Below are 26,905 nucleotides of genomic sequence, written 5' to 3'. Positions count from 1 at the left end.
GTGCACCTTAGGGTCGTTTCCTGAGTTTTCAGCATTCTTTTGGGCCCGCTCCCTGTTATAGAGTGTGACTAAACAGCCAGGGTGATATTTTAGCTCCTGAGCCACAGCATCTCCAGCGCTTAGTCTGGCAAGAAGACGCCCATCATTTAGAGTCAGTGCACACTGGTTTTTCCTTTCAGTAAGCTGCATGGTCATGGCTTGCCTCAGGTTTTCTTTTGTGTCAGGTTTCTCATAAAGAAAGCATTCTATTGCTTTTTGATCATGACTTTTTCTGGGAAGCTTGCTTGTGCAGCAGCCCTCTTCTGGATCAGAGGAGAGTTCTGAGAGAGTGGAAGTTCTCTTTTGAGCTCTTTGTAATTTTGTGTTGTTGAATAAAAGCTTACAGATTTTATGATACTGTGCATCATTTTTTCGTAGAGTTTCCTCAATACCATCACCATCATCTAATCTGGCTGGATCTAAACCAAGTGGCATTGCATTGAGGGAATAGAATATGGGAATATTTCTAGCTAGGTTGCTATACCCAGCATCTGTTTTATTAATTTTTTTTTTTGGTAACACCAAATTTTCCTCTGTCTTGCTGACAAAGACAACACTTTGTCCAGTTTGTCTTACGTTTGGCATCGATTGAGTTTAGTTTAACTAAAGACATCCTCTACACACAGCTTGAAGGTTGGTTTTTGCAGATGAAATGAGAACAGAGGGTAGTGCTACTCCTTATATAGTACCAGACAGCCAATCAAATTGTTCGTACATTCTAGTCTTTTTCGATGTCTGAAAAAGCGACTACGAACAAATCTAGCGACTATTGGGGTTTGGGTATGAAAATGTCGAATACCACAGTGCTAAAAAGAAGGAAAAAAAAAAAAAGCAACTAGCCACAAATCTAGCTGCTATTTTTTACTGTTCTGTTATACTGTATATCCCCCAAATACCTCTTTCCCTCTAAATCAAGTTGTGAACAACCCTTTCTTCAGGATTGGTGGGCAAACAACACCATCTTCGACATACTTAGCCACAAAGGCTTCTCCCAGTTGGGCAGAGATTTCTAGAACTCGATGGTATGGAATACTTAGACCATTCTGATCAAGCATATCAATGAGATGTCGCTTTCTGGTTTTGCCAAAGACACTCAAGCCCATATACACCGCAAAAGGTGTCTCACGATCTTTTGAATGTCGGTGAGTTTGAGCACCCTCCTTGTACTTGTCAAAGCAGTTATATTGCAATAGCTGCGCAATTGCAATGTCAGATTTGTATGCCCCATGTTCAAGTTTTGATTTGATGTCTGAACCATGCTCTATCATGCTAAGAAATTGAAGGAGTAATGGTGGAACAGCACCATCAGTGTCAACTTCCAAAAATGACTCAAATGTTGACTTATGTTGCAACATTTCACGTCGTAGCATTGAAGCAGCCTTAGCCAAATTAATAACGTCATTGTACTTGCTTGTCTCTGCCAATATTGTGCCTACATCGTTCTTGAAGGCCATCAGTATGTCTTGCCCTTGTTTATGAGCTTCCAGATGTGGAATGTGCGATATCAGTTGGTCTTTCAGTCTTGTAGAATTCACATCTATTGCTTCAGAACCAAGATGTTCTAGCCTCTCCTTGTAAAGGTGAACAAGGTCTGCAAGCCTAAAGATAGGCGGTTTAGATTCTTCACTAGCTAATTTTGTCTCGCACATGTAGCTGACTAACTCAGAAAAAGCAATTGGATGTGCTTCCTTCTTGTGGTGCACCTTTGGGTCGTTTCCTGAGTTTTCAGCATTCTTTTGGGCCCGCTCCCTGTTATAGAGTTGGACTAAAACAGCCAGGGTGATATTTTAGCTCCTGAGCCACAGCATCTCCAGTGCTTAGTCTGGCAAGAAGACGCCCATCATTTAGAGTCAGTGCACACTGGTTTATCCTTTCAGTAAGCTGCATGGTCATGGCTTGCCTCAGGTTTTCTTTTGTGTCAGGTTTCTCATAAAGAAAGCATTCTATTGCTTTTTGATCATGACTTTTTCTGGGAAGCTTGCTTGTGCAGCAGCCCTATTCTGGATCAGAGGAGAGTTCTGAGAGAGTGGAAGTTCTCTTTTGAGCTCTTTGTAATTTTGTGTTGTTGAATAAAAGCTTACAGATTTTATGATACTGTGCATCATTTTTTCGTAGAGTTTCCTCAATACCATCACCATCATCTAATCTGGCTGGATCTAAACCAAGTGGCATTGCATTGAGGGAATAGAATATGGGAATATGTCTAGCTAGGTTGCTATATCCAGCATCTGTTTTATTAAGTTTTCTTTTTGGTAACACCAAATTTTCCTCTGTGTCTTGCTGACAAAGACAACACTTTGTCCAGTTTGTCTTACGTTTGGTATCGATTGAGTTTAGTTTAACTAAAGACATCCTCTACACACAGCTTGAAGGTTGGTTTTTGCAGATGAAATGAGAAAAGAGGGTAGTGCTACTCCTTCTATAGTACCAGACAGCCAATCAAATTGTTCGTTCATTCTAGTCTTTTTCGATGTCTGAAAAAGCGACTACGAACAAATCTAGCGACAATTGGGGTTTGGGTATGAAAATGTCGAATGCCACAGTGCTAAAAAGAAGGAAAAAAAAAAAGCAACTAGCCACAAATCTAGCTACTATTTTTTACTGTTCTGTTATACTGTATATCCCCCAAATACCTCTATCCCTCTAATAAACCCTAAACTTCACGTAGTTTTCCCCGTGACCTATAACACAGTTACGCCGGGTTCACACCGGACACGGAAGCGACGCCAAAGCGTGGTGTAAGCGCAGCGCCAAGCCTCTGGCTCCCATCCACTCCAATGTTAAACCTTTGTGCCGGTCAGACCGGACGCTGAAGCGTCGCGCCACGCCGCGGCTGCCTAGCGCCGTGAAGCAAATAGGCCTGAGTGGAGAATACGTAATTTACCCTTGACACCCGACATTTAACTGAGCAAACAGAGAAGTTCTTCAAAATGGATGACATTAAATTAATAATTGTGGTGGAGAAGTACAGTGAGTTGTATGATCCTCGGAACATGTTGTATAAAGACAACACCAAAAAAGACACATGTTGGGACGCTGTTGCTTAATGTTGGAGCAACAAGTAAGTATATGCATTTATACTACTGGATCAACGGGTGATATTATTAGCGCTGCCCAGCGGTTCAGCGTCGCTTCCGCGTCAGGTGTGAACAGCCAAGCGCCGGCGCACTAGGGATTAGCACTTACGCCACGCTTCGGCGTTGCTTCTGCGTCCGGTGTGAACCCAGCGTTAGCCTATGACATGTTTTAGAAATCTTTCAGATGGTTATAACTGGTAACTCCTGTTTGAAAATGTTCTAAAACAAACATACTATTGGAGTCCGATATTATTGACATCTATAAAGTATAGGCAAAGATTATGCTAAAATGCAAAATCAGTCTAACCATGGTGGCCATCTTGAAATAAATGGCGGCCATTTTAGATTTTCGAGTGGCCCCCATTCCTAAATCGAAGAGTGACCTTCAAAGATAATTTGTACCAAATTTCACGCTTGTATCACCATTTGAACGATTTCCCCAAAATATTGCTGTTATTTCCTCCACTATATGTCTTTTACCAGAGCTCCAGAGCTTTCCTGGAGAAAGGAGTTCAGTTGTTGTCTTTTAGCTTTTATTTTCTCCATGTTGGTATACCAAAAAAAAAAACAGGTGATAAAAGGAGCGGATATTTAAAATCTGTACAGCCGGCAGACTGACCCTGCCATCTGTTATTTTGATCCAGGTATACTGCCTGGTGGAAGGATGTTTCCTCCTCCACACATCCACGAGCTCCTGTCCTGTTCGGTCGAAAGTGATGTCTGTGCAGCAGTTCCAATCCCCCCCATTATTATACATTCCCCTTGACCAACACTATCCATATTGTTTTTTGGTTTTGTCACGACCAAAAAACAATATGGTGCTGCCCGTCCGGCTCAGTGATGTGGAGAAGAAGAAGAAGAAGAAGAAGAAGAAGAAGAAGAAGAAGAAGACTCTTGCGCAGTAATAACAATTAAAAAAAAAGAAATTCATTTTTATTATTTTTTTATGGCTGCACACAACACATGTGAAGACGTAGGGCCCGTTGCATGTCGGCCGGGGTCTCCGTGACCCGAGGGCACGCGTCGCGGTCCTTGTTGACCGCTTATGACTTTGATGGCTTCTAGGAGTTCAGCGGCTGGTTGTTGCGCTTCCTGCGCTTTCTTCCCTTTTTGCCTGAACTGCTTCGACTGGTGGGGGAACGAATAAACAAAGAGTCAGGAAGGATGTCAATATCAAGCTTTCACCCAGTTTGGAACTTCTACAAATTATTATCACTGACCAAAACAGAATTGAAACAAAACCCTTATAACAAAACTAATTTATTTTTAAGTCAATGGGAAATAGTTAATCAGAGTTGTAAATATCCTTTTGACAGGAGAGATAAATATCAGAATCACAGAGACACTCTCCTCATGTTTCAGAGAAACCTAACACCAAGAGGATCCTTAAAATCAGACAGCGTTGTCATCTCATACCTTTCCAGAGTTCTCCTGGCTTCAGAGTCTTGGTTCCTTTGAGGAGTGGGAACCTGTGCAGGACTAGTGGCCTTGGGCTGGAGTTCAGCAGGATGAGAGAGGGCTGAAGGGCCTCTGTCTCCAGCTCAGTCCCCCGCGCTGCAAGGCCGTTCAAAGCCTTAGGGGCTGCTTCAGACAAAGCAGCCAGAGTTCTTGGGGCAGAGAGTGTCTGCTCCTCGACTGAGGACAAGTCAGAGGAGGCTGACTTGCTGTCCTCAGGGAGCAGTTGCTGTTGCACGTTCCTCGGCTCCTCCTTGTTGATCTGCTGAAAGGGTTTTGGACCCTGCTCGGCTTTTTGAGACACCAAGTTTTGCTGTGGAAAATTTTTTTTACAGAAACACAATGACTTGAAACCTGAATCAGACAGATTCTGTAGAGTAAAAAAGAGTTCTTTGCTCTTTATCTTTGACAGATCAGAGAATTTTGGAATTTACTGTGTGGGATTTATCACACAGCGGTAGATACATTTTAGCATAAACAGAGGAATCAGTCAATCACGGAGGAATATTCGGATGACTGGGGACACACTGATGAATTCATTAAAAATCAGTAGTTTTCAAGTCCATTTTTCCCCGTTCAACGTTTCTATGAAATTTTCTAACATTTCTTTGCCATGATCTATGTATCTATCTAAATCAGTCCTTCCAAAAAGAACTACCTAACAACAGCAGTGTAGATATTCATTAAACAGAATATGACCAGAATATCCAGTATCATGTTCCTGGTCATCAAACATATCGTTGAAGTAATTCTCTGAGGTAAAATCCATCTTACTTTGAAGAATTTGAATGTTGGACTGTTTACAATTGTGCAATTGAAAGAAAAATCACGAAGACCCACTCACCAATGTCAGGTCTATAGTATCTATAGTTTCCTCCAACATAGAACGTATCCGAGAGGACGTCTTCCCCTCTGTGATGATATCTTGCATATAGTTCAAATAGTGAACCATCTGAGAGTGGTGAGACACAGAGGGAGAGAGACGGTTAATTTAAGACATGAAGGTCATGATTAGCTTGACTATATTCAATCTACCAGACAGCTGGTTGCAGATATTATTGTTCTACAGAGTTGACCAATTGTCCATTTTATTACTTGGAATAGTCCTGACCGCCCGAGATGAAACCACAACATTTCATCAACAGCAGCATGAAAACCGTGATAAACAAAGGTATGCAATTCACTGTAACCCTCCACCATTAAAGCTTCCGTGCTGAGGAAACGACCACATTAAACAGGATGAAACTCCTCTGAAGGACAAGTTGAATGATTCAGTGCCACAGACCTTTTTAAGACCATAATTAAAAAAAAAAAAAGATTTATGTAAAATGTACTACCACCAGCTCACCTTGGTCTCATCAAATTCAAGGTCCTTGCTGACGGTGGTGAGCAGGATGCACAGACACTCCAGAGCCAATTCGTCTTGGTTCGTCAGCAGCTTGTCCAAGCAGTCATGCATGATGAAATCATTTAGCATATTGACCTTGTAGAGTTCGCAGATGAACTTGATGTTTCTGATGTAACGCCGCCGACCATATCATCCACCTTGTCTTTCTCAAACTCCTTATGACAGCGGCTTATCAGCAGCTTGTGAAAGTTCACTGTGTTATGGGGTTTGTCAGCGCAGGGCACTGTGAGCTGCACATGAACAGTAAGTGGAATGAAGTCAGTAGAGAACATAAGCATTCAAATAAAATAAATGATTTCTTTTTATATATCAACAAATTAACATCTTCGTATCTGGATTATTTTGATTTAATGAATAATATATGTAAAGTTATGTTATCAAATGATGGCAGACAGAAAATGTAATAGTTTCTCTAGAACTTTTGTTAATAGAGTCTATAATTAAGGATATGCACGTTTAATAAATTGTATTTTAAGGCATTATTTGTGACTGATTTTCAAACTCCTTAATAAATAGTGGGTGTCGTCTGGTGTAGACTGTAGAGGCATCAAAACAATAAAACCTCATCATCACACTGTACTGAATTGTGTTACTTCTCACAGCATTATTTTGCATCAAGGCGGAGCTGAATATTAACCAATTGATCCATTTGCTGCATAAACATTTAGCAAGTTGTTGACTGCATATTGACACACTTCGTGCACACCCCTCCGTTAGATGGTTAAAAGATTACACTTAATTCCTCCATCGTTTTTTTGTATCAGATGAATTTACAGTTTACGAAAAAGCTATATGTACTTCTCCAAATCCAATTCAAACAATTACATTACAAACACAAGACTCTCTCGTTCCAAAGTCGACACACTTCTCTGCTCAACTAAGCGACCTGCTTACCTTGGCGAAGCAGTCGCACATCTTCGCGTAGGCCACCAATAAGCTGGTCTCGTTCATGGCTTTATCAAACTCTGTGTCGATGGGCAAGTCCTTCACCTGCTTCACCAGCTGGAGGAACTTCTCAGGCGTCTGCCTGTTCAGGATACTGTGGACCTTCTTGAACAGGTCCTGAGGGGAATAGCTCACAAAAGGTATTTAAACTCTGAGGTCATCAAGCACAAAGACCATTCTCTCGCTCCACATGAAAAACTAGTCTTGTTGTAAAGCTACTAGTTATTAAATACTCACAATGAGTTATCTATATTTACAGATTTAAACATCATTTGTAATGGAATTTCCAATACATAGACTAACATTAATTATCAGAAAAGTCTGTATATGTAATTTATATATATGCCCACTGCTTTGTCGATTTCAGTTTTTATATGTTTGGTCGTACCTGTGTTATATGTGACTCTGGTTCCGCTGGGAGGCTTTCCCTCTTCAAAACTGGTTTGCAAGCATTCCCTGATTTCTTTGGCTGAACATCAGGTGGCAGAAGCCCAGGTGAGGAAGACCTCTGTGCAGCTGGCTGCAGTTTTGGCTCATCATCTTGAAAAAGGAAGATTACAAATGAATTCATGTCAGTATTCAATCAGCAAATATATTATACCAGAAACTACACTTAATAGTTCTACACATATAAGTAATGTGATCATTTTTTTTTTAATCTGTTCAAAACTGTGACATTTTGTGACTGTGACAGGTTCAACAAGCCAGACACAGACTTTTTTTTTAAGGCAACATCTTTGTGGAGGTTGCGAGTGTGAAACCGCCGCAGGAAGACCGATAACATAACGTTCTACAAAAGGTTCCACCTAAGTTCAAGGAGCCCTGCTGACATCAAACTTTGTAAGTGAACCGAAAGTGAAAATGTTCAGTGTGCAGCGAATTCTGGGGAAAACTAGGCTGCTCCAAAAATGACATGGTCTGGCATTGGAGGCAATGACACAGCAGTAAAATACAATTCAACTTATTCTAGAGGGTCTAATGTTACATTTTTGCAATTGGGTCTGTGATATGCCAAATTTGACATATCACAGATCATAATTAAGGGAGATATTGTCTTTCCATGTTTATTATTTAGGGGTTCTCTGACTTTGACTGGTCATATCTCCATTAACATGAGAAATGTTTCTAATATCATGTTAAAAGCTCTGGGGTTAAAACTGCCTGCCGGTTAGATTGTTAAGAGTGGCACTCCTTCCTCTTAGGATCTGTGGAAAAAGCTTAAAGATAGATAGATAGATAGATAGATAGATGGATACTTTATTAATCCCAAGGGAAATTCAGATCATCCAGTAGCTTTACACTTAACACATCACTGACATATACACATAAATCACATAAATCACATATATCACATACCGAGAGCATATATACAGATACAGGTATGGAATGCAATGATGTGATTGTGTCAGTGTCCAGTATTTAAAGTGATTTTGTGCTAGAGTGGTTAATACAACAAAATATAAACTGTATATATATTATAAAAACAGCAGAAATATATATATATATATATATATATATAAAAATATATAGGAATATCAATCAATCAATCAATCAATCAAATTTTACCTGAATAGCCCATATTCACAAGTTACAATTCTTCTCATGGGCTATAACAGGGTGTGACACCCTCTGTCCTTAACCCTCAACAAGAGTAAGGAAAAACTACGAAAAAACCCTTTAACAGGTAAAAATACGTAGAAACCTCAGAGAGAGCCACATGTGAGGGATCCCTCTCCCAGGACGGACAACTGTGTTACACACTGCTAAGAACTTATACATGATGTATCAAATCCACTAACCATGGACATGAACTATAAATTGAAATAAAACATAAATACAAGAAAATATAGAGAAATTGTATTATCTTTTTTACATTTTTCATTCTGTAAAATAAAACCAATACTGATATGTCTATGAAAGGCTCTTATCAGCTGACATCATAAGCAAACAATTAATTATTCTATAGCTTTGTGAAGAGAATTTAGTTTTTGCGTTGTATTCATAACATATTGTAGCAATTAAATCTTAAAAATTAAACCAAATCTATTCAACTTAACATCTGACCTCAACTGAAATGAACCATTGAGCTCAGCTGAACCATTTGACTCAACTGACCTCGATTCAAATCTATTCAACTCGACTCGAGTCAACGACTGAACTGAACTGAACTGAACTCAGGGATGTAGTCCCTGGAGCACCCAACAGGAACTTCTAAGATACTCACCATTCTCTTCGCACCGGAGTACTCAGGCTGTTCTGGGCAGTCAGGGTGCCTCCCCTCTGGCCCAGGACGTGGTTCGTAGGTTCGATGGTCATGATTCTGCTGAGGAGGCCTCACATAGGGTTGCCTGTGGCGATACTGCAAGTTCAGAGGAGGAGGAGAAACTTATTATCAACAAAAAAAAAGGAGGGAAATACAAACATTGTACAGAAATGGTGAATTTTTTCAATCAGTGCTATGATTTTATCTTATAACATGCAAATTCAATTGTATGCATTTAATTTTAGTACATTTCCCTCACATTCAATGATTAACAAGTATATATATGTTAACATGATGATAAATGAATTGTAGAGTTCCCAAACATTTTCAGTTACCAATTTGCATCCACACCCATTTTACCAGGCAGCTGATTAGTTCCTCCACAAAGGAGGTTATGTTTTATTGTTACAGTTTCACTTTCAAAGAATTAGAGTGGTAATATCCATAAACAGGTGAAATCTAGTGTGGATCCAGATTTTGTGAATCAAGGATTAGAGTGGAGCGCTCACACTGCTACCAGGCAACAATCTCTCCATCCCTCAGCTAAAGATCCAGGTTGATGAGCTGCCGCTAACTCTACACTATCTCTAACTACTGCGGGTGAGAGATAGGGCAAGCTTGAGTGTGTGAGGGTGTGAGAGAGAGAGAGAGAGCCTAACCTGTTCTGGGCTGAGGTTAGAGGAGCGGTGACCTCCAGGAGGCGGTGAATACCTGCTCCTTCGACCCTCTGCCATGGTCTCCTCTGGGATGTCCCTGCCACGCTGATCTGGGTACCGGTTACGGGTCTGGGAGGACAATGACACAATGTGTGTGAGCTGTCAGCTGTGTTACACACTGCTAAGAACTTATACCTGATGTATCAAATCCATTAACCATGGACATGAACTATAAATTGAAATATAACATAAATACAAGCAGATATATAGAAATTGTATTATGTTTTTCATATTTTTCATTCTTTAAAATAAAACCAATACTGATATGTCTATGAAAGGCTCTTATCAGCTGACATCATCATTCAAATTAAATTGTATGAATTAAATGTTATCACATTTTCCACACATTCAACTATTAACAAGTTTATATACATTAACATGATAATAAATGAATTGCAGCGTTCCCAAACATTTTCAGTTTCCAATTTGCATCCACACCCATTTTACCAGACAGTTGATTAGTTCCTCCACAAAGGAGGTTATGTTTTATTGTTACAGTTTCACTTCAAAGGATCTTGATGATTAGAGTGGTAATTTCCATAAACAGGTGAAATCTATTGTTGATCCAGATTTTGTGAGTCAAAATAAGTATTTTTAGGGAGGTGTCATCATTCAGTTATATCAGAGAATGGGTATTTTGCCTGCGTTTAATGTGAGCCATCTGCAGAACATATTTGAGTACATGCTACTGATCCTAATATGCAATATAGTGATGAAAAAAGGTTCCCCTACCCCTGAATGAGAGCAAACATTAACTGTAAACAGGTCAGTGTGTTTTCTTTCACCTGTGGGACGTCGCACTGTGCAGCCTGCGGGGGAGGGCAAGGCTGTATCTGAGTCCTCTGGAATAACTGTAGGTAAGATGGGAGCGAAACACAAAAGACATTAAGTAGGATCCCAGAGACAGGCGATTCATTTCTGCATGCTGCCATTCTTTAATCTAAAGTACAAACAAGTTCAGTTTTTCAGACGACTTCACCATTTGGCCAACATATCTCTCACAGTGAGGAATTTTATTATGTTTTACCAATAACCAGGGAATAATTTGTGATCTTTTTTTTTTAACAGAAGCAGGAGGGAATGTACAGTTGGGTAAATTACCTGAATATGGGTCAGTCGAGGACCTGTAGCAAACTGGTTGGTTGTGAGGAGAGGTCCAGATTGACACTGACATAACTGAGAGATAGAGACAGTTCAACAAAGGAAAAGGACGCTAATGACTTCATTTAAATTGAATTTAAAACATATGAAAATGACTTTAATGACATAGATCATCACTCAGGAGAAAAAATCTACCTATAATCTTAAAAAAAAAGCTGATGTGACATTTATCGTGATAATTCTTGATATATCACTCAGCCCTTGGACAATGTTTAGAATTCCAAATTGTCAATAAGTGATAAACACAACTTGTTTAAAAAAGATATCCTGCATGAGTGAATGTTCTGACTCAGTTCTTGTTAGTCTTGCTCTCTTGATTGAAAGGAACCAATCATATTAAGTGTAATTAAACACAGAATGTTGGAAAATATCATATTTGGATACTCCTACTATGCCTGTTGCTTTGGGAGATTTTGCACAAAAGGTTTTAATGTGTTACTAGTACAACTCATCTTAACTTAGACTACACTGATCGAACTATATGAGATTTAAATTACAAATCAAATTAATAACTTAGTACATAAGTAAATAGTAAATAACTACAGCCAGCACAGAAACCCTCCATTACGGACAAAGTCCCAACTCTCTACAACAGTAATCCTAACAATCACAACAGCAGGTTGCTCTGAGGTTGGTGAGGTGTAAATGAAACACCGGAGGGACACTCACCGGGCGACCCTGTGGCTGTGCTTTTAATGGCGTCTGGGGTGTCTGGGGAGAGTCCACTAGCGAGGGGGAGTCAGCATTCTGTCCCGGGTTGTATGAAGACTGTGAAGAGACAAGATGGACAGAGGGAGACGGCTTGTTAAACACAAACCAGGAGCTGTGCTGCAATCTGTCACTCGTCATTTATTCTACACAAGTCACACTTTACAAGGAGACATTATGCACATATTCAAGTTCATAATGTTCAACTGTAAACCGTGGTGCATTGGACACATTGCATCTATGGAAGCTAAGGCTTCTTATGGAAGAAATGACCCATGACAAGGGTTTAAATAAGTTTACATACGTCTGATGTAAGGGATAAAAGGACTAACTCTAACATAGCCTAACAAAACATTTTCCCAACTAATTGAGGGATGTAAACCTTTCCCTCAATGGCTAGCCTCGATTTACCAGCTGGTACTCTGTATTTTGTAATTTCCCCATCCAGCCTGCATCATATGTGGATGCCCTTGTGGTTACAAGCAGAGAAGACAGTTGCCTTTAAACCAGAGGTGCTGGTACTGAAATATTGTATTCAAGCAAAAGTACCTTTACTTTGATGAAATTTTACTTAAGTACAAGTAAAAGTAACCCATCTAAAAATCTACTCAAGTAAAAGTAAAAAGTAGATAATTTAAAACGTACTTTAAGTAAAAGTTACCTAGTTACTTCCAACAACTTGATGGGGGCCGCTCCTATACAGTGCAAAAAGGACAAGGGGTCATAAATCAAATCCAAAAACAGTTATTTTTTATTGAAGGAGAAGCTTTACAAATATAAGTGCAATGACATTAAACATGTCAAACATTAAACATTTGACATGTCATTACAACTTTTTAGAACTTGGGAGGACATGTCAACACATGAAACACATGACAGCTAAAATAAAAAGTTTAAATGCCGCTGTGGTTAAACTTTGGTCCACCTTTAGAGTCTACAAACTTCTTGTTGAGTTTGAGCCTCAGCTGATTTTCAAGGTGAGTAGAGCTCATCCGGGCTCGCTTTGCAGTTAACAGCAATTCAGCAAAGCTCAAGAGTCGCTTGCAGATCAGCAGATACTTATTGACTGAGACAAAGGCTAGGTACCCTTCTAACTCCCCTGTACCTTCTGACCTTCTGGACTTCATTAAGGCAAAGAATCATCAGCTGATGAATGTTGCCTCTATACACCCCAGCCTCTACCATCCGGTCAAGGTGTTGCCTGTTCATTGAGATGACAGACCTACATTATTTACAGAATTATAGCATTTATAACATTGTATTGGCTGAAAACAAATGGCAAGAACTACAGTAAATAATTGGTTGCAGTATGATATTAAACAATGAAATCATACCTAATTCTATGATAACAGTTCTCTCAGTCCAGCCAGTTTTGAACTTTGGTTCAAAAACTGGATTGGGCTGGGCTGTGATCAGCTCTGGGTCTTCCATCTCATCTCCAAAGTGCTTTTGGACACCATGCCAAATCGCTCTGATGAGTGGCAGGCACATCTTGGAGGATGTCTTCTGCCTGCTGAGTTTTGCCTGTAACTCAAAGATCAATTGGAGATGCCACCCCAAGTGTGTGTTGGTCTCTGATTGAAGAATGTTTAAGGCCTTTACCACAGGTTTCATCACAGAGCAGTACTCGGTCAGGAAAGCAACTTCCGCTGGACACAACCTGTACAACACAAGTCAAATACGTAAAACAGTTAATACATTTCCTACAGGGAAGGTTTGAAATGTGTAGCTGAGTAGAAGTGAACTTTTTATATCTTTTATCTTTTATATATTGTTTTTCTTATGTGTGTTGTATTTATTGTGTTTTTATGTTCATGTATGCACCAATAACCAGAGCAAATTCCAGGTAGGTGTAAACCTACTTGGCAATAAATACCTTCTGATTCTGATTCTAATGATTTATCATTATTTTTTAATTTATCTTCCACAATTTCTGCTGCCTTGTATGAGTGACCTGACTTATTCAACAAAGCTTGACATTTCCCAAAGGCTGCATGTGACAGTACTGATAGCATATCATGTCATGTCGACACAAATAAACATTAACGATGTCCACAATCTGGGTGATTCTTACCTCTATTTTGTTCTTTCTTCTCCTCCTCTACTTTGCGGTGCTTTCTGAATTGTGCACCTGTTAATTTAATCTTTTTTTGATTAAGCTTTGACTCTAACCGCAGTCTATAATGTCCCTACTATGCTGCAAAAATGAGTAGTTTTTTTTACATCTCTTTGTACGCAGCATGCTTCTATGAGGAACTGTTGTGAAGTGAAATGAAACTGAAATGACACTTGTTCTGACGTTTTCGATCACATCTTTATAAAACACCTCACTAGCTTCACACTACAAACCCTATGGGGCTGGGGAAATGTTTTTGAGAGAAGATTCCAGATTCATTCACTAGACTGGCACTCAGTAGAGCTCAAAAGAGCCGTATAGGTTCATCTCTGATCCATGAAGCTTCTTTCTAACAAGTTGTGTGCTTATTGGTCCAGTAGTTTATTACATAAACCTGTTGACTGACAAATCAGATATGAAATCATAACCACCTTAGAAGAGGTAATAAAACCTCCACCCATTTATCAAGGAAATGTCACCAACATTAATAATTATTAGAATCACAACAGGAAATTAAAAGTAGAATGTTTCGAGAATATCTAAATAGTTCAAGGGTAATTTTCTGTTGGTCGACTTATCAATTCATTTATTAAAAGCTAATTTTCCCCTGCTACTTAGTCTACAGGGTTTTTATATTGTGTTTTATTTACATTGTTTATATTTGTTTATTTTTGTCGTGCACTGATTGCTGGTTGTACATCAAATTGCCCTTGAAGGATATTAAAGATTTTCTTTTATGGACAACTTTAGTTAATCACAAGCTTCACAAACCAAGCTAGAGCAGCAGAGGAACCCAGCAGCCAGCAGGGGGCAGCCTCAGGACATCAAAGCAGACTGTGATTCTTGTAAGGCGTTCAAAGACAAGGTTGGAAAACGTACTGGATTATTCTCTAACAATCATCCAGTATCTAAAAGGCAAAAATCTAAAAGTAAATTTTAAGTAAGGCTGTCAAATATATGTAGTAAAGTACAAAATATTTTCTCTGTAGTGTTTATCAAAAGCAGCATAACATTACACGGACACACGCACATGATAATTTGGCCATCTTCTTATAGTGTTTAGTTCATCATGGCTTTCATCAGATGTGGCCTAGTTGGTAGAGCGTCTGTTCTCCAACAAGAAGGACCTGGGTTTGAATCCCACTCCTTCCTCTCTTTAAGCCAGAAATATATCGAAATCTTTAAATTGGTAGGATATATCACTTATTAATTGATAAATATCTTACACTATGTAAATTTAACTTAATTAAATATAAAAACAGGGAAAAAATGTAATTGAAAAAAAAAAAAAACTGCGCTGCAATTTCTGCGCAATAAGCTTCTGCGCAGGATGTGTGCAATGTGCTACTGCGCAGATGTGCGCAGTGGGCTTCTGCGCACATTTTTTTTTTTTTTATTTAATTAAATTTTTTACTTAATTTTGTTATATTTAATTTTATATAAATTTTTTTTATATTTAATTTTTCATCATCATTTCTCCGCGCTGGTTCAGGGGTAAATGATGCTGGTCTTCAAAGGAGATTATGTGTGTGTGTGTGTGTGTCTGTGTGGCCGCGGAGCCTCCCGGTTCTTCCCGGTGCGAACAGCCAAAGTATTTAACATGGGCGAGGAAAGGAAGCGGACCGCTTTTCGCAGCTCTTCTACCTCCGGTGTGTCCCCGGGGTTAAGAGAATGATGGTGTGACTTAATGTATTGTTTTAAATTGCATGTTTCACGTCATGATAAATCAGTCTCCTATGTCGCCTTTACCAGGAGCCGCCCCCGTCACTGGTTATCTTGGCTCGCTGTCTGACCGGTAACCAGCCGTCCGGACCGCTCCATGAATAAGGAGGAGGGGATGTTTCTTTACTTGGAATGCGGCCACTCTATTTCTCGGATATACAGCAGGAGCAACACTGACATCACCTCCAGTTGGTCCGTCACTTCTCGCTATACACACACTTCTAGCGTCTTTACCCACAATACCCAGATGCACTACGTCACACACTACAAACTTTCCTTAAAGGGGCAGGCCATACCTGCAACACAACAGCTCTCGGTCTCATATACAGATGGCAAGAGGATTTTTACACACTGTCTGATAAAGATTCCGACAGCAAAGGCAAGGGGTAGTGATGGATAAGGTTTTCTTTAACAAGTTAAGTCTTTCATTCTCACTTTCCACCATAAAACTTAGACATTGAACTGAACTATGAACTAGTTCAGAATTTAAATGGTGAATTATGAACGTGAACTATTCATGTTTACTTGTATGAACTGAAATTTGAACTAGTTCATGAGAGGTGTAAACTTGCACAACACTGCTTACTGCTTGTGTAACCCTAACCCTGACCTAATTTCCAATCTAAACCTCAAACTTAACCTAACATTATATGTCTTCACCTTCATGTTTAATGATCAACATTTATTTTTGTCTCCATAACAAAGTCAAGTTTAGGTCCCCACAACCCGAGTTATACCTTGACCACACACATATGAACACACGCACACCCAGAAGTGTAACAATAGCTGCTACTCGAAACCTGTTGCCCAGATCTCCTGAGACAGGTTGAGCAAACAGAATGTGCACATTTGATGATAATATGTCCTTACATATTCACATGTGACTCTACAACGCCATAATCTCAGATGTTTGCATTTTAATCTGACAACAATACACTTTATGTTTAACCCACAGTGTAGTGGCAGCAAAAACAAAAAAAGGCTGCACATAAAATTGTTATCCAAATCAATCCACATGTATAGAGGACTATGACCATATGTATGTCTCTATAAGGGCTACAGGAAAGAGTATAGAGACAGAAGAATGGTGGAGACAGAAACACAACACAAAAATCATCCTGTTAGACTGCTGTGACATCGCAGAAGAAAATCAAAGTTCAAACATTGTGTTGACCAATATTTTTTTCACCACGATGAGAGGTACATTTTCGGAAGTGGTGTGTTGATCGTTCATTCTCAGCCAATGGTGTCGGGCCACGATTTTCGGTTCTCGACTTATGTTGAAGAAGGTGATTGGACGACGCGGTGCCGTGTGCTGCGCTCTGATTTGCGGAACGTTGTGCGTGGTGCGCAGCCATTGGACGACCGCTCCGGGTCTGACAGAGTGTGCCGCTGCTGTGGGAGAGGCAGCCTGTCAGTCTCCGAGCTAAAGGCTGTGCTGCGTGCGCTGCTCCCCGGCTTTTGTCTCACAGTAGCTCCACGCTCACGTCGTCAGTCAAAATGAAACGAGTCTGGCTCCCAGCGCTGCTTTTCGCCCTCTTAGCCTTCGGTGAGTAGCGGAAACATTCTTATGTCACATTTATCTTTCTTTTACCCCAGGGTTGTAGCTAGCAGGGTAAGCCAGCGAGCTAACTTAAATTTCTTCCTTCTCTTTGTGACTCGTGATTGCAGCTTTGGAATACGTCCACTTCCTACAGCTCAATGTCGTCCGTTTGTCCATCTGTTCTTCATTAGTGCCTTACCAGAAGTTCCTAGCTGGAACACCATGAACGTTAAAGCTGTCTGAAGCTAGCTAATTTGCTGTTGCATCCACCCACATCCATATTTTAGCCTGTACAAACCAGCCTTCCTAACATCGTATCTTACCTATGTAGTGATTTTCAACGTGTCTTTGTAGCGTTTCAGACTCATTGAGAAAAAACCTGACATCCTGGACATTTCTCCAGCCATATATGCAACTATATGTGTGCCTTGTCTTATATTTCTAACCACTGTTTTGTCCCTCTGCAGCTGCTGTGAAGGCAGAGGATGAACTTGACGTAGATGGCGTAGTAGAGGAGGACCTGGGTAAAAGCAGGGATGGCTCCAGGACAGATGATGAGGTGGTGCAGAGGTGGGTGGTACTTGTTTTGGAAAAAAAAAATTCTTCATATTGTGCCTACTGAATGCACCGCCGGTGTCTTTATCAGAGAAGGTTGACTAAACCTTATGTTAACACAACAAGGTCGGCGTGACCATGCTTGTGCACACAAACGCTCAGATCAACCTTGGAATTGTTAGTGGTGGCCAAGCTTCGAAGGATTTAATACAGACCCCTGTTAAGACCAGGGCACCATGTGTCTGGCCTTTAACTTTGGTTATTGATTCCTAGAGCGGGGAGTTCTTGTGCACTGATTTTAACCTGTGTGTACATCTGTGTCCTCAGAGAGGAGGAGGCTATCCAGCTGGATGGGCTGAATGCAGCTCAGATTAAGGATATAAGAGACAAGTCAGAAAAACACGTCTTCCAGGCGGAAGTCAACCGTATGATGAAGCTGATTATCAACTCCCTCTACAAGAACAAGGAGGTGAGCAGGAATAAACAATATATGTTTGAAATACTGTTAAAATGTTTCAAAATAACCTCTTTTCTATTATTTCTGACAGTAAAGACTAAATTATGTGTTTATCTGATGCAGATTTTCCTTAGGGAGCTGATTTCAAATGCATCAGATGCTTTAGATAAGATTCGCCTGATGTCTCTCACCAATGAAGATGCAATGGCCTCCAATGAAGAGCTGACCATCAAAATAAAGGTGTGTACATTTGCTGTATGATACAACCTATAGTATTGATGTAAAAAGCCCTTGCATTGTTGGTAATTTGTCTGTCTTCTTCCAATCTCCAGTCTGATAAAGAGAAGAACATGCTACACATCACTGACACTGGCGTTGGAATGACCAAAGAAGAGCTGGTGAAGAACTTGGGCACCATCGCCAAGTCCGGCACCAGCGAGTTCCTCAGCAAGATGACAGATTCGCAGTCTGAGGCAGAGTCCAGCTCAGAGCTGATTGGACAGTTTGGTGTGGGTTTCTACTCCGCTTTCCTGGTTGCTGACAAGGTCATTGTGACAACAAAGCACAACAACGGCACTCAGCACATCTGGGAATCGGACTCCAACGAGTTTTCCGTTGTCGAGGACCCCCGCGGGGACACGCTCGGCAGAGGAACCACCATCACGTACGTCAACAACTTGTTTTACCTTTCGCTAAAGGTTTTTGATGTCGTTATCAACTGCTGTTCCTCCAGTCTAATAGCAGATCGCAAGTCCCCCTGTCTGTTCCCAAATCGAATCTATATACTCAATTTACATGGAACCATTATACTTACTCAAATCTTCAATGCTATTCTGCTGTTACTACTATAGTCTTAAATGTTAGAATACTATTGACTGTGAAATTTAATCTTGCTCGTCATCTGTCTGACCGCAGGCTCGTCCTGAAAGAGGAGGCCTCAGACTATCTGGAGCTTGAGACCATCAAGAACCTCATCAAGAAATACTCTCAGTTCATCAACTTCCCCATCTACCTATGGGCCAGCAAGGTAAGACATTTCCTTCCACACCTTGACTCAGACTTCATCCCAGGTATACCTCTATCGGGAAACTTGCATATATGGAAGTGGCATTTCATCTCTTCCTCTCTACATGCCAGACTGAGACAGTTGAGGAGCCCATCGAGGAAGATGCTGAGGCAACAGATGAACCAGAGAAAGAGGCAGCCGAAGAGGAGGCTGAGGTAGAAGAGGAGGAAGAGGACAAAGACAAACCAAAGACAAAGAAGGTAGGATGTTCATTAAGTAGTGGTTGATGTAAATTGGTTTATAAATTTATCTTATTGTTTGAAATTTTTTATTTGTGGGCTATTTTTGAAAATGTTTTATCGTGTTTGTTGTAGGTTGAGAAGACCGTGTGGGACTGGGAGCTGATGAATGATATCAAACCCATCTGGCAGAGACAAGCTAAGGAGGTTGAGGAGGATGAATACAAAGCTTTCTACAAGACCTTCTCTAAGGTAAACACCTCCACAGTAACTCTGATGTTGTACCTCAGTGTAGATTGAGCATGTGCATTGAAGACTCACCAAGTGTTAAATATAAGTTACTAAAACAAATGTTTTGTTTTCCAACAGGACACTGAAGACCCTCTGGCGCACATCCACTTCACAGCTGAGGGTGAGGTCACCTTTAAGTCGATCCTCTTTGTGCCAACTGCAGCTCCCCGCGGCCTGTTTGATGAGTACGGCTCCAAGAAGAACGACTACATTAAGGTATGTGACTCGTACAGTATTCAGTCTTCATTTTAAGGGATCTTATGTGCTAAAAGGATGGCATTAAGGAATTTCTACTTAATTCTATTTAGAAAGCACCTTCCAAAGGAGGATTAAAAAAAAAACACAGTAACAATTTTGCAAGATTAAAATGTACAATGACAAAACAATATAATTAGTTATAATAATATAAAACAAGGATTTAACAGCAATGAGTTATAATTAAGACTGAAGCAAAAGCTTCCGGCCTAACTCCAAATTATTGAACAGCTTCATCAGCTCCATTTGTAAATAAATGTCTCTTTCTGTCACAGCTATTTGTCAGAAGAGTTTTCATCACAGACGATTTCAACGACATGATGCCCAAGTACCTGAACTTCGTCAAGGGAGTGGTAAGTGATTTCTAATGCTAATGTTATGGCAGAGAAGTGTACTATTATGACCCGGACAGACATTGATGTAATGGCACCAGCATTGTGATTTAATGTATATTTATTTTGCTAGGTTGACTCTGATGACCTCCCCCTGAATGTGTCCAGAGAGACTCTGCAGCAGCACAAACTGCTCAAGGTGAGCTTCACAGCTAAAATCAATACATCTTAATTCCCCTTATTTTTCTCTTTAATTATACATAATCCCATTTTTTATTTATCTGGTCTTTAATCATGGAAAAACAAACCAAACCCAAAGTCTGGGGAAAGAAGGGGACCAAGTAAAAGTTCTAAATTAAAGAAAAATGTTAATATCAGAAACCATTACATTTATTATAAGTGGAAACTGTCAAATAAGGAATTGCTTATCTTGTCTGGGTTCAGGTGATTCGTAAGAAACTGGTGCGTAAGACTTTGGACATGATCAAGAAGATCGCAGAGGACACGTACAATGAGAAGTTCTGGAAGGAGTTTGGAACCAACATCAAGCTGGGTGTCATTGAGGATCACTCCAACAGGACCCGACTGGCCAAACTGCTGCGTTTCCAGACCTCCAACAGTGAGACAGTCCAGGCCAGCCTGGAGGAGTATGTTGAGCGCATGAAGGAGAAGCAGGACAAGATCTACTTCATGGCTGGAACCAGCAGGAAAGAGGTGAGAAGGGACTTGGAATGATGATACAAACAATTCAAAACTAAATATTGTAAATTCCAAGTAGGAATCCCACCACTGACACAACTGTTTTCCTCTTCAGGCTGAGGCTTCTCCTTTCGTCGAGAGGCTGCTGAAAAAGGGCTATGAGGTTATTTACCTGACTGAGCCTGTGGATGAGTACTGCGTTCAGGCGCTGCCCGAGTTTGATGGAAAACGTTTCCAGAACGTGGCAAAGGAGGGCATCAAATTCGACGAGAGCGATATGGCCAAGGAAAAGCGGGAGACCCTGGAGAAGAGCTTTGAGCCTCTGACTACCTGGCTGAAGGACAAGGCCCTGAAGGACAAGGTAGAGATTCAGTTATTCAAATTCAGACCATGGGTAAATGAGTAGCAGCCGCGGAAGTGATAGTTTGGCTGCAGTTGCTTGGTTACGTCTGTTCCAACAGCCGCATTATTTCATATCCTGGCTTCTTTCCTACAGATTGAGAAGGCCGTCCTCTCTCAGAGGCTGACCAACTCACCTTGCGCTCTGGTTGCCAGTCAGTACGGCTGGTCAGGAAACATGGAGAGGATCATGAAGGCACAAGCGTACCAGACAGGAAAAGACATTTCCACAAAGTTAGTATTGATGATATTTGCTTTCAAACACTATATGCTCATTTTCGCAGTTGTGAAATCTAAAACTATGAGATGTTTTTGGTCAGCTTGACTTTTTAAGTTTGTATATTAATTCCTCTCTCTCTTCCTCAGCTATTATGCCAGCCAGAAGAAAACATTAGAAATCAACCCTAAACACCCTCTCATCAAGCAGATGCTCAACAGAGTAAATGTAAGTTTCACCACTATAATTTAACCATTTTGATTGTGCCATATAATTAGATTAAATTAGAAAATAATGTGAGTAATGTTTCTCATCAAGCAATACAGTAAAATACACTGCACATCTCATATGGGAACATGGTAGTTGAATTAATAATCTGAATAAAAATCATCCTATCCATGCAGAGAATCAATAATTCATTTCCATTTGTCCCTCAGGATGACGCTGAGGACCAGACTGCATCAGATCTGGCCGTGGTTCTGTTTGAGACAGCCACGCTGCGCTCAGGCTACCAGCTGGTGGACACAAAGTCTTACGGAGACAGGATAGAGCGCATGCTTCGACTCAGCATGAATGTACCTCTGGATGAACAGGCAAGTCAATGCCAGCTGCCACATACTGGGTTAATTTGCATATGCATAGCAAATGGTTTCTAGTTTCAGTTTCAAGTCATCTCCTCCAGAGCCAGTGAACACACCCTTGTGTTTGATTGTATTAAGCAGTGTCTACTTTCCCTTTGTCTTATGCAAACCCCATCTTCTTCATTTCACCCAGAAGTGTAATAATAGGTTTTTCTGTTTAGTGTTACTTGTGATTAAAATCATGCCATTGTTCTACAGGTTGAAGAAGAACCAGAGGAGGAGCCAGAGGAGGAGCCAGAGGAGGAGCCAGCCGAGGACGACTCTGAAGATAAAGATGAAATCTTAGACGACGATGAAGATGAAGAAAGGGTGAGAGCACTTAAATAGAATTGTGCCATGTTGACGATGTAAAGGATTCATATTCTGGAATATTTACTCATCACTTGATTTTGTTCCTCTGCAGACAAAATCTGACAAAGATGAACTGTGAAGCACTGAATGGAAGAGCGCGTTAACAATGGAGCTGGACAGTTTCTCCAGTGCCATTGTGGTCGTTATCCTGGGAGGGGTCCTCGAGGTTTGGGTTTTTTAAGGGAGGGCGTTGTTTGTTTGTTTGTTTTTTTTATTTTACATTCCTCATGACTGTAAATTTGTTAATATTTAACTGACTTGTTTATGGAAAGATGCGATCCTGTCTCTTGATCGAATAAATATCTCCTGGAAAAAGGAGCAACAGTTTTTTCCTTTTTGTGTGTGAAATGCGCTGTAGGTGAACAATCTGACTGGAAGTGCAGATGACATGTTTTTAGACGTAAAGGCAGAGCAAGCACCGTGCTGTCAATCAAAAGCAACATCAGATGATCACAAACCCTTGAGATCAAACCATTGTTTTCAGATTGCAAAATCTATAAAATGCTGAGGGTAATACTGTAAAATCTTACACAGGAAGGAAGCTGTTTCTTGGTTATGGGTTTATTCTGTGGAAATTATTGCCTTGAAATATTCTCTTATATTTGAATCATTGCATATCCTACACGTCTTTTTGCCAGGGGTTATTGTATATAAAAACCATTCATAAACAAGAGAGTGAAACTACATCTAAATCTGCTGCAGTACTTCTTCAAACTTCAATTATCATTTGTCACAATAATCAACGCCAAGTTAGGATAGAAATGTTTGCACCATCTCAGTCCACCACTACATGCACCCTGTGTTACCCTGAAAACGAACACCTTCAGCCTTAATGTTGGGTTCAGGTGGTTCATTATTTCTGATGGTACCATGGGCTGTCCAGCCGGGCAGCTGGACCACTGCTGTACGTCTATCTGCAGCTGCTACGTAACTACACAAGAGCAGGAAGAGAAAGCTGTAATTGTGGAAGAAAAACAGAGGACAAATTATTATTTTATATTTTACTGTGGTATGTTTTTTTGTTGCACTTCAGTTTTACACCTTTGCAGATTCAAATATATTGTGTTAACAGATCATGTTAACTTGCCATCACTTTCAAAAATGATGAAAGAAAACTATCAAAACTAACCCTATATACATATGGGAAGTGTTAGGGTCATTGTTGTCACAGGTAATCATCATGAATACAATGTGTACTGCATGGTTGTTGCATCAACCACATAAGCAGCATCTATGTGGCTTGGTATCACCTCTGAAATCTGATATATTGTATCGACTTAGTATCTACTGTTCAGTGGGAGCTACTGCTGTTAAACGTAGAATGTTTGCAAAGGTTTTTGCAACAAAGTATGATATTTTTGTACTATTTAAAATGTCCAAAATGTGTGATACAGGCATCTTAAAATATACCTATAACTGTTTTTAATTCAAGTCATTCTATGGTTGCATAGTTCACGGAATAATAAAAATTGCCACCGGCCAAAGTGAGGTTTCACATTATATTTCTTGTGTAATATCACATATAAATGCCACAGGGTATAACTGTTGATCTAATGCATGTTTCTTTATAGAGCAACACTTTGATAAGGTCGTAGGTGTTTATCGATCTGGTGTATACGAAGACCAGATATTAATCAGAACTGATCATGTAAAGACAAAATATAATGTAATGTAACAAGATTGTAAAATACCATGCCATGTCCAGCAGGTGGCACAGTCACTCTCTTTCTGAAAAATATGGATGGCACAAAAAGATAAGTGTCAGTGTGTCACTTTTTAGACTCTGAATTGGCAGACAAGTTCAAATATGCAGTAGACGTTCAGTGGCGCAATTGATTCTAAAATATCAGATTTCTCACGTTTTGGTGCAATACTGTTTTTTTCAGAGTAGTGACAATATTCACCAATGATGCTTCACGCTGTTCCAAAACCAAACAAAGCGAGGAAATAACTCTTTGCGCCCAGGTAGCTCTCCACAATTTTAGAAATATGACCTAATCATGTATACTTTATGTTTAAGGACAGTCTTTTTTTGGGGGGTTTTACCATTCATCATGTAAGTGAGGAGGTTTTATCCCCAACTTGTGATTTGAGTTTAAAATGTGTGAAATGTTGCCACTAGGATAAAGAAAGAAAGAAAAAACTGATCGTAATACATTTATAATAAACACACTACATGTGCACTTCACACCAGAGACAATTCAGAACTGAGAGGTCCAGACGCTGCCTCTGTAGCAGGTATCAGCTGCTGAGAATAAGCAAACACACAGGATGATGAAGTGTATTGTATTATTCTGCAGGAGGCTTTACAAACAGAAGAAAGACATTTAAACGATTTATTTGACTGTTTTGTTAGATAACATTAAACTGAGTGTATCTAACAAATGCGGTCATCAACATGTCAAATACAGTCAATTGAATATGTCCTGTTATAATGTGTAAATACTCCAAATATTAACGGAGTGCATTACTTAACCACATCAAGTGACCGGTCCAGTGTTCTTCCAGCCTATAGATGATTCACTTTAATTTGAAGTGTAGTAATTGCCAGCTTAAAGCTCCAATGGTCTGTTGAGAAGCACAAAGCAGAAAAAATCTTCGGGATCTACGGTTCAGTGAGCAGTGGTGCACTGTGTTTGTTCTCTAATAACAACAGTCTCTTATGTCTTCTTACACTCGATGCCCCTATGGGATAATAGCTTACTGTACATCTCCAGATAAAGTGGACCTGTTTCGGGCAGTTTACAGAGGACATCTGCAGTTTTGAATGTAGAGTTTGAGAAATAATGGTTAAAGTCACTCCGTGGACTAGGCATACGTTTGGCATGAATGAGAGAATGTTGTGCCTTCTTAATAAAGGGTGACAGATATGGGACACAGCGGGGGAGGGGTCTCATAACTGAGCCACAGAGAATTTATATAAACGGTAGATATAAAAAGCAATTTCCTTCTCATCAAGGTTATAATAACCATATAATAACCATTTAATGTAGCCCACATACAATAAGGATGTTGCACATTTAGTAGCGTCGTTTCTTTTTTTTGTTATACAAAACCAGTTGCACCAGTGTCCCAAACAACTCACAAACTTCAGATACACAGACTTCTCTCTATCAGTCCAGGATTTAATGCTCTGGTGATGTCACATGGGCTTCTTTCACTTTAAATCACTTTTGCATTCAGGCTTTTGAATGAATCTCATCAAAATCTGATCCACTATTTCTTCTGGGTTATACGTTATCGCTCACTTTCGCACTTCGGATTAACTGTGACTTGTTTAAAGGGACATCATAAATACATTTTGTTTAACATGAGAACTTTAAAGTTACAGTTTAGAGCTGGACAGAGTTACTGGTTTTACAGGTCTAAGGCCACAGATGATGTAGAGGTTTTATGCTACTGTCAGAAGGTCTAAATGTCAATGTCTAATTGAGAGGTTGTCAATATTTCTCAGTCAAGGACCCCCTATATAAATATATTCAGGGACCGCCTCATGTCCCATTGAATAACTTGACTCAACCTATATAATTTTTACACATACTTACGTGAACGAAGAGCAAAAGAGAATTGTCTTAGCGAGATATTAGACATTTATTACAAATATATCACATCAACACAGAAAATATATCATCATGATCATTTTAATGGGTGATTCTGGAAACTTTCATGGACCCAGTGGCATTGTGCTGTGGAACCCCATTTGAGAACCACTGTTCAGATTGTTCAGTTTTGCCCGTTACAAAACACAGCATTATATAAATGACTCTGTCTATCTATCTATCTATCTATCTATCTATCTATCTATCTATCTATCTATCTATCTATCTATCTATCTACTATCTTTCTATCTATCTCTCTCTCTCTCTCTCTCTCTCTCTCTCTCTCTCTCTATCTATCTATCTATCTATCTATCTATCTATCTATCTATCTATCTAAAAAAGTAAAAAATTGTATTTTCACTAAATTTCCCTTCCAATGTCCTCGATGCATCCACTTTATTCACTCCGGAATAATAAATGAGTTAAAATGTCCTGACACTATTATAAAGGGACTGTCCCTTTATAATAACCCTTTGCCTTAAGGCTATTATGAATAAAATGAATAATAATGTCTTTAGTTACAGAGTCAGTGCAAAGCTGTTTATTTATTAGTTATAATTTGTACCAGTCTGATCTTTTTAGAAATGATTAATAACATACACTTCACACTGTATATGCTATATATTTTTAATGGACATTTTCACCATATTATATTTTCTATTCTTAAGTAGATTTCTTATTACATATGGAAGACATTTTCTGCCTGTGCGA

At 39.7% G+C, this 26,905-nt stretch overlaps 1 protein-coding gene across 1 annotated transcript; it reads left to right on the top strand.

The window, feature by feature from the left end:
- The first annotated feature begins 17,001 nt into the window (after positions 1–17,001).
- Positions 17,002–22,922, top strand: hsp90b1 (heat shock protein 90, beta (grp94), member 1). Its single transcript, XM_062390807.1, has 18 exons — positions 17,002–17,159; positions 17,621–17,723; positions 18,036–18,177; positions 18,289–18,405; positions 18,498–18,829; positions 19,081–19,192; positions 19,303–19,431; positions 19,546–19,662; positions 19,780–19,917; positions 20,232–20,309; positions 20,422–20,487; positions 20,733–21,002; positions 21,103–21,348; positions 21,484–21,620; positions 21,753–21,831; positions 22,041–22,196; positions 22,443–22,553; positions 22,648–22,922. The coding sequence occupies exons 1-18, from the start codon at positions 17,111–17,113 to the stop codon at positions 22,672–22,674; spliced, it is 2,409 nt and encodes an 802-aa protein (XP_062246791.1). The 5' UTR covers positions 17,002–17,110; the 3' UTR covers positions 22,675–22,922.
- The last annotated feature ends 3,983 nt before the right edge of the window (positions 22,923–26,905 follow it).

The sequence above is a fragment of the Platichthys flesus genome, chromosome 6 (assembly GCF_949316205.1).
Source record: "Platichthys flesus chromosome 6, fPlaFle2.1, whole genome shotgun sequence".
In the NCBI taxonomy this organism is placed as follows: domain Eukaryota; kingdom Metazoa; phylum Chordata; class Actinopteri; order Pleuronectiformes; family Pleuronectidae; genus Platichthys; species Platichthys flesus.
The sequence above is the reverse complement of the archived record's forward strand: the minus strand, read 5'-3'. Positions and strand labels throughout refer to the sequence as shown.